This window comes from Pteropus vampyrus, unplaced genomic scaffold (genome assembly GCF_000151845.1).
Source record: "Pteropus vampyrus isolate Shadow unplaced genomic scaffold, Pvam_2.0 Scaffold773, whole genome shotgun sequence".
NCBI classification, from domain to species: Eukaryota; Metazoa; Chordata; class Mammalia; order Chiroptera; family Pteropodidae; genus Pteropus; species Pteropus vampyrus.
In genome coordinates this window covers 173,780-181,789 of record NW_011889554.1, presented here as the reverse complement: position 1 = coordinate 181,789, position 8,010 = coordinate 173,780, and the positions used below count along the sequence as shown (strand labels likewise).

General features: G+C 38.8%; 1 protein-coding gene and 1 non-coding gene across 11 annotated transcripts in view; both read left to right on the top strand.

Moving 5' to 3' along the window:
• Nucleotides 1-1,835: 1,835 nt before the first annotated feature.
• Nucleotides 1,836-8,010, top strand: part of CD55 (CD55 molecule (Cromer blood group)) — a 23,564-nt gene continuing 17,389 nt past the window's right edge. For 3 of the 10 annotated variants that reach the window (XM_023526270.1, XM_023526268.1, XM_023526265.1), the window contains exons 1-5: nt 1,838-2,092; nt 2,734-2,919; nt 4,344-4,535; nt 4,918-5,017; nt 6,043-6,128. In XM_023526270.1, the coding sequence (XP_023382038.1) occupies nt 1,993-2,092; nt 2,734-2,919; nt 4,344-4,535; nt 4,918-5,017; nt 6,043-6,128 (664 nt within the window). In that variant the 5' untranslated portion in view covers nt 1,838-1,992. Of the gene's footprint in view, nt 2,093-2,733; nt 2,920-4,343; nt 4,536-4,917; nt 5,018-6,042; nt 6,129-8,010 lie in introns of all 10 variants that reach the window. The other 7 variants (XM_023526269.1, XM_023526266.1, XM_011385748.2 and 4 more) reach the window with 5 other exon arrangements.
• LOC111734097 lies at nt 6,599-6,705 on the top strand. The gene has a single exon (XR_002778307.1). It is a non-coding gene; the product is annotated as a U6 spliceosomal RNA (small nuclear RNA).

Sequence of the window (8,010 nt, the reverse complement as noted above, 5' to 3'; positions counted from 1 at the left end):
TCTAAATTGAATGAATGTAGATTTCTCTTTTTTCCTTGACCTCAAATTTCGAAATTTTGGGAGTGGTCATAGTGTGACTAAAGAATCCACCCAGTTACTTCTTATAAAAGTTCCTTTAAAAAAAAAAAAAGTATTATCAAGAACTATGTATTTTGGAAAGTGAATGTTTAGATCTTTCAGTGCAGCTAAGCTGGGTGATAGAGATAATTTTTTTTGACGCTTTGCAGAGCTCATTGTTTTTTTCTGGATAAAAAAGCTATAATACATTCACTTAATAAACATTTAGCTGCAACAGTCATCAAAGTTAAGTCTTCTGACAGCTCCACAACTGACCTTGACCCTCAGCTCTTTCCATGATGCCACTTTGCCTTTCACATCAATTCTGTGAGCTCAAGCAGAAATGAAGACTACCTCCCCATAATGGCATGGTAGAGGGTCACCAGAGGCTCTTAGAATAAATGAAGACCTGATATCACTTCTAAAACACTGCTGAGCTCTGATGAAGTTTGTGCTTTTATGTCAAATATGAGAATAAAAGTAAAGTGTTTTAATATAAAATATGAGGCTGACACTGGATGATGTCAAAAGCCCAGCTTCTAAACTCTAGACCGTTTTAATACTGATAGGTTTTGATGAAAGACTATAGGAGTTTCTTTGCCGGAATCCCTATAGGATTGGTTCCAGCACTGGCTGTCACATGATTCAGTTCAGTATAGGAAGCATGAGTCACAGCAAATGTTATTGTTCGAAACGGATTCCTCTTTTTAAAGCTCACACTAACCCATAAGGAGCGATCAGAAAGCATTTAGGAAAGAATATCACGACAAATGCAGCAATTACTCTGACTAGCGCCATGTAAATCTGTGGTTCTCAACCTGACTGCACAGTGGCATTACTTACCTGGAGCATTTTAAATAATCCCGTTGCCTCTGTATGATCCACAGAAATACTAATTTAACTTGCCTGAGGTGTCGCTTGAGCATCTGGATTTTTTAAAAGCTCTCACGTGATTCTAACGCGTGGCCAGTTTCGCAAACCACTGGCATATACTTAAGGTCTTCTAGCAAAACTTCCTCTTAAAATCTACCACCCTATCGTTTAGTTTTCTGGTGCTTGGTTTTGTTTTATCATCTTTCTTTCCACCCAACACACATTATGTAGCGCGCAGGATGGTCAATTTCTCTGCAGGTAGACTAGTCCCAAAGAGGTGTCGGTGGTAAATAAGAAGAACCCTGGCGAAGAAAGAGATTCCAGCCCAAAGCTGGCATGAGCAACAGTCACTCCCCGCTGCGTTGCTCCACCTGTTTCTTGGGTCTTTTCCCACCTGCCGTTTTCTGATTACTGAGCGTCCCAGGAGACACCACACTCGTCTTTTTATCTTCCCCTCGTGCTGACGTTTGGCGGGCCTCCTAGTTCAAGACACCACGTCCCTGGGTGGGCATTATTTCTCACCCTTGACCTCTACCTCGGAATTTACCCGCACCTACCGCTCAGTTTTGCAGCACCAAGGGGGCTGAAGGTCCTCTTAAACTAATTCAGATTCCTGGGGACCCAAACCTGCACTACTAGAACCATTCCCCTCTCCTCCGTAACCGCAATTTTTAGTTTACTTATAAAGTAGATACTTTACATTTCCAGATGGCAGCTGATTGCAGGCCCCACCCTAGTAAAGAGAAAGAAAAAGTCCCAGCATCCGGCGCTAGGGAGCTAACCTCCCTACCCACGACCCCTCTCCCTAGTCAAGGGTCTCTAGACGCCAGTGACGCAAGAGTCCCCCACCCCCTTGCCCCACCCAGAACGTGGTGCAAACAAACCTCTTCTCTTCGCCCCACCCTTTGGTGATTCAGAGCCCAGGCACCACCCAAGGCGCTAATTTAAATTGACTTGCAGAACAAGTAGGCTTTGCAGCAACTTTACAGCTTCTTGCTCAAGCCAGTGCGATCTTGTTACCGGGGCCGCCGAGTCCCGGTGCGGGGTCCGCATTCCGGCGCCATGAGTCCCGCGTGGCCCGGCGCCCGAGCGGTGCTGCGCCTCGGCGGGTTGACCTTGTTGCTGCTGCTGCTGCTGCTGCTGTGTCCGCAGGCTGCTCGGGGTGGGTAATGGCTGGACATCCAGCCCAGCTGGGTGAACCCTTAGGCTGTGTGGGAGGGGCTGGGTCAGTTTAGGTGACAATCTAGAAGTCTGGGAACTGGGGAGGTGAGGGATGTGGCTTTAGGAGTGAGGAGTGGACAGTTGAGAAATCACCGGCTGAATACGTGGAGCAGCCAAAGCATCGGGAAGCCGAAAGGCAGCGCTCAAATAGAGTGAATTCTCAAACTCTCAACATCTCTTGAAGGGGGCGAGTGGCCAAATAGCTGACCACTCTCGCCTCTAAACACGGGACAGTCTTGTGCAGCACACGGCGCTACAAATTTTCACATCTCCAGGTGTAACGTTTCAACGGGGAGTTTGTCTTTATTGTGTGCCTAGCAGCAGTATCTAGGCAGAAATAAATACTAAACCACTTTAAAAAAAATGATGAAGGGGCGGGGTTTATTCTCGACTTCTTTTGTCTCGAATTAATTGACAAGACGGGAAACCGAGCAAGGTCTTGGTTTGTCAGTTCTGCACTGGATAAGGAATTTAACCCGTACTTCAAAAGGCATTGCCGCTTCCCTTATTAGCCCTGGGAAAGGAATGTTTCAACGAGTTGAAAAGTGGTATTTACCTCAGTTACATTTTTTTCCCTCCTAGGTGACTGCAGCCTTCCTCCAAATATACCTAATGCCCAGCCAGATTTGAAAGGTCTTACAAGTTTTCCTGAACAAAGCATAATAACATACAAATGTGATCAAGGCTTTGTAAAAATTCCTGGCCAGCCAGACTCAGTGGTCTGTCTTAAGAACAATGAATGGTCGAATATCACAGAATTTTGTAATCGTAAGTTCTTCATTTCTTTTTAGGAAGGTTATGAGAATGGAATGTATCTTTAAAATTTATCCCTCTTCAGAGTGACTGGTAATTGATAATTTTCTAATATTATTAAACCCCAGGGTATACCTGTTGGCACTTCACACTCCAGCTAATTGATGGCATTGCTTCCTGGACTAGGTCCTGTTTCTCCATTAACAGGTTTTTTGTTTTGTTTTGTTTTCCCCTGCAAACACTGCACCTCCTGAACTGACTAACAGAGAAAATAAACAACAGCTACTGTTGTTTAGGGAATAAATTATATATGAATATGATTGGCAATTACTCTGAGACATATAACATAGGTGCTCTGTTTTCTTAAATTTCATTTTCTAAAGTAGGACTTACCAAATACAACTCTGTGATGGCATTTAAAAAAAATATCTCTATATTTACCTAAAAATCTATGCATAGCCCTATTTTAGATTTGTCATGTATGAGTAAGTGTAAGGATAAGATTTGTTTCCTGCCTTTGAACAAGTTGGAGCAATAGGAGCTACAGGAAATACAGAAACTACCACAAGTATTTTTTGAAAACAGATATGAAATGGGCTTTAACTTCTTGTTATCTATCTGTGATAGAAAGCAGTAGGTTGAAGTACATAAGCCTTTGCATGGGTATCATGTTTCAGAGTTTATAACGTTTCTACATATATTACTTCATCTAATCCTCCAGACAACTCCATGAGGTAAGTGGAGACCCACCCTCATATTACAGTTGAAGAAACAATCCCCTAAAAGCTAAATAACTTCCTTGAGATCAGCAGCTCTTGTGCAGAAGAGCCAGAGTTCAAATTGGAGTCTTCTGACTATAAATCTAACACCTCTTCCACTCTGCCACGCCTCTATAAATTTAGATTTGCCCAGATGTTTAAAGTTCGTAAACACTTATGTACACATTGGCTCATCTGATCCTTGTCCCCATGGGTTATTGTGGGGATTAAATGAATTCGTGTGTGTAAAACATTTAGAAGTAGTCAATAAATATTAGATATTATTGTTACTGTTGTTGTTGTCCAGGACATTATCCCAAGAGTCTGGAAATATCTATTGTCATCTACCCCTGTGCTTCATGGGGCAGGGTATGGGAACTGGTATTTATTGAGTCAGTGCTAAGAAATTTAAATAGGTTATATATTCTGAACTGTGGGCATAGTGAAATCTATGTGCCAAATCTACTTCACAGGCCTTTAGTAATCAGTAAATGAAAGCATATGTGTGAATATGCTTGATACACTGTAAATGCCATAGGCATAGTAACATAGTTAAATACCAAATGTATACAAAGAAGTATAGAAAAAAGGATGATGTAAGGACCCAAAAATTCCAAGTAATTAAGTATAGATTGTAAAGTGATATGATTTTTTTGTTGTTGCTTTTGTTATTACTTTTAGGTAGCTGTAATTTTCCAGCCAGGCTGCTTTTTGCATCTCTCAAAAAGCCTTATAACCAACAGAATTATTTCCCATTGGGTTCCGTTGTGGAATATGAGTGCCGTTTGGGCTACAAAAGAGACCATTCCCTATCAGGAAAAATAACTTGCCTTCAGAATTTTACGTGGTCCAAACCAGATGAATTTTGTAAAAGTAAGTAAAATTTTAAAGAGTATTCTTAATCCTTTTGTGTTTGTGGAAATAGTATTTCTTCCTTTATTCACACTGCAAGTCTATGTGTATATATTATTCAGAATGATTCTTAAAAGAACCATTAGAGTTATTTTAAATTAGGCAGACTAAATATTTGTGAGATAGGACTATATTATTTTACTTATAGATTTCACATTTAATTAGTTTAAGGTTGCCTTTAATGAAATAAGTATATATTCTATATGTGTTGCTTTTTTGAAAGTTATAAAATGAAGATAGGATTTAAAAAGTCTAAGAATAAGAGATTATCAGTGGTTCAGATGATGAATTTGCATCGATGTGCCTGAGAATTTAATGAAAAAAAAATTGTATTCTCTTCTAGGAAAATCATGTCCTAATCCTGGAGAAATAACAAATGGTCATATAAATATAGCAACTGACATATTATTTGGCTCATCCATCACCTTCTCATGTAACACAGGGTAAGTTTTTGCACACTAAACACTCTATATTTAACAAATGAAAAAAACAAATTAGGATGTACAATGGAAGTTTTTAGATTAGTGGCCAGTATTCACAAGCTAGTAGCAATAAAACAACCTATTCAAAGGTCTATTCAAAGATTTTTCTCATGAGCTCATCACAGTTAAATTTAGTAAAATGTGGCAAGAAAGAAAGATTTCTTATACCACCAAATTCTTTCAATTCTTAGATTTCGGTAGCTATGTGATTTATTATAAAATTGTAAATGTGATTAGTAAAGGAAAAACTTGTAATATATTGATGATACTTGCAGAAATTAAATCCAAGTATTAAATAAGAAACCAGTCTTTCATTTATATGCTAACAACCTGTTATAAAATATCATGGCTTAACATTTATTTCTAGTGTGAAAATGCCATTCTGACTTAATGTCTTTTGTAAGTTTTCTGTGTGGAGAAAAAGAACTTACTCATTAAGTATCATCAGTGTGTCAGCCAACACTGCTGGAAGTTTCATATTCATTTTCTCATTGAATATCTACAAATCAAATTATGACATTTTACTCTGTGCATGTCCATTTTTTATAAAATAAAAATATAAGTTTCACTTGTCACCTGTACTAAACACAGATGTTTGGATAATTAATATCATTAATATCAAATCTGAGAGTTCTTTGAACCCTTTAAATATAAGTACATTCTATTATTCCGTGAAGCCAATGTTGATCTTATAACTCAGAAATATAAAATATTCAAGCATCTATATCATGTTAAAATGTTCTAAAACACTTTAATATTTTCTAACATGTGCCTCACTGAAATAAAAAATGTTTTTCATGTCTTATACTTCTTTATCTTTTGGATATCATCTTTTAAAATTTAATTTTTCCTTTTTCTTTAAACTGACACGTAAACTTTTATCATCTATTTTGTTTTGTCTCCATCTACTGGTATAGTAAATACTATAAGATTATATTCTGGAGAATTTAAGGGGACTCAACTTATTTCTTTCCCTCATTGTTTAGGTACGAATTAGTTGGTGAAACTTCTAGTTACTGTATTATTGTGGGACAGACTCTTGGGTGGAGTGATCCATTGCCAGAATGCAAAGGTAAGACTGAAAAAGTTTAAGCACTCAGGTTGCAGGGTTGAGTAATCAACGATAAAGTCCTTTCTGTGCATTAAGAATTACTCACAGTGTATATATGTAGTATCCTCATTTTCTAATGTGTGTTTTAGCTAATTTAAACACTTTTATTTTTAACGCTCCTTAATTTATTAGCTGTAGGAATAAAGAATTAAAAACAATCTAAGGTTTATATTGTGCTTGGCCATTTAATATCTTACTATTCCTTCTAATAGTCAGCTAAAATAGATATAGAAGTCCCCGCCCTAAGACCCAGCCTTTCTCAAATGGGTGCCCCCTTCTTGCACTGTAAGGGGCCTCTGATGCACATAAATGGACAACTCAGTCGACACACCCATGTCATATCTACTCTGATCCTTATCCCCACTCTCCTGAACTTTGGGCTACAGGTATGCACATCAGCAGCATGGACCATCCTCAGGAATACAGACCACGTGCTCCCTTTGGCAGCATATATGCTAAAATTGAAACGATACAGAGAAGATTAGTATGGCCCCTGTGCATGGATGACATGAAAATTCGTGAAGTGCTCTATATTTAAAAAAAAAAAAAAAAAAAGAATATGGACCAGCAGAAAAGGCCCTCTCAGGCCTGAAAAGGATGTTGGCACAGGAAATTCTGGGTGCCAGTCCCTGAAGCATGATTTAGAATGGGGTGAGGGAGGAGCTCTCATGGAGCACATCCTCTCAGCCCTGCAAATATCTTACTTAGCAGAGAGGGGCACAGCCAGAGGAGGGCCAGAGTACGGCCTTTTAAACTGGGAGCTAGGGCAGGAGTCCCATTTGCCTGAGTTAAAGGTGATACTGATTGCAATGGCTTCCAGCTTCCATTCTTGCACTCCATTGTTTCATCTATACTCTACCAGGGTGAACCATTTGAAACACAAATGTGGCTTGTCTTTCCAGCTTAGAGCCTATTAGTGTCTTCTCATCACTTACAAAGTCGAAACTCCTTAGCATCATGTACAAGGCTAGCCATGGCCTACCTACTTATACTTTATGCTCTACTTATGCGTACTGCTGTAGTTTTCCATGTTTTCTCACGCCCCCCACATCACTCCTTATACTATACTACTGCCTCTGCCTGAAGTGCCCTTTAGTCCCTTCTTTGCTTGGCTGGTTGGGTTTTGTTTGTTTCTTATTGTCTCATGCTTCCGTGATAACCTTCGCCATTTTGCATTGAAATTACCTCTTTGAATCTCTTTCCCACTATATTTAAAGACAGAGGAACAATACTTTATCCAGTTTTCCACTTCTGGTTATAGAACAATGTCTGGTATGTTTTAGGTGCTTAGAAAATGTTTGAACTGAACTGATGGTGGTATGTGTAGTCTCATACACCCTAGCCTAGTATGAATCAGATTAGCTTGTTCTTGCTCCTTGCTTTGATCAATGGCCTAAAGTAATTTATAAATTTGGTAGTATTTTCTGGGTACTTAAAAGTATTTGGTGTAATATAATTTGATGTGCACGTGTACTCACATTACTTTTCTGCTTAAAAAAGAAAAACAACTTCTTGGCTCTAGAGAATGTGGCATCATTGCCAGGGGGAGGTATCTTTTTATAAAATAACTAGAGTAACTCTGCTTGTATATGTTTTACAAATTCAGCTGCTCAGTAGGATTTCCTTTAAGTAAAAGGCTTTGAGTCAGTACAACTTACAATTTTTTATCCTAAAAGTCAAAATCTAATTCTGGTATTTGAGACCTTTTGCTCTACACAAATGATCGATTTCTGTTTCCAGAGTGTGCCACTTGACTTCCTAGAGCCCTTCATTTGGCATCATTTCCCCATGGAATGAACAGCAGTGCCCTCTTTTCTGCTCTGTCTTAGAAGAGTACATCTTA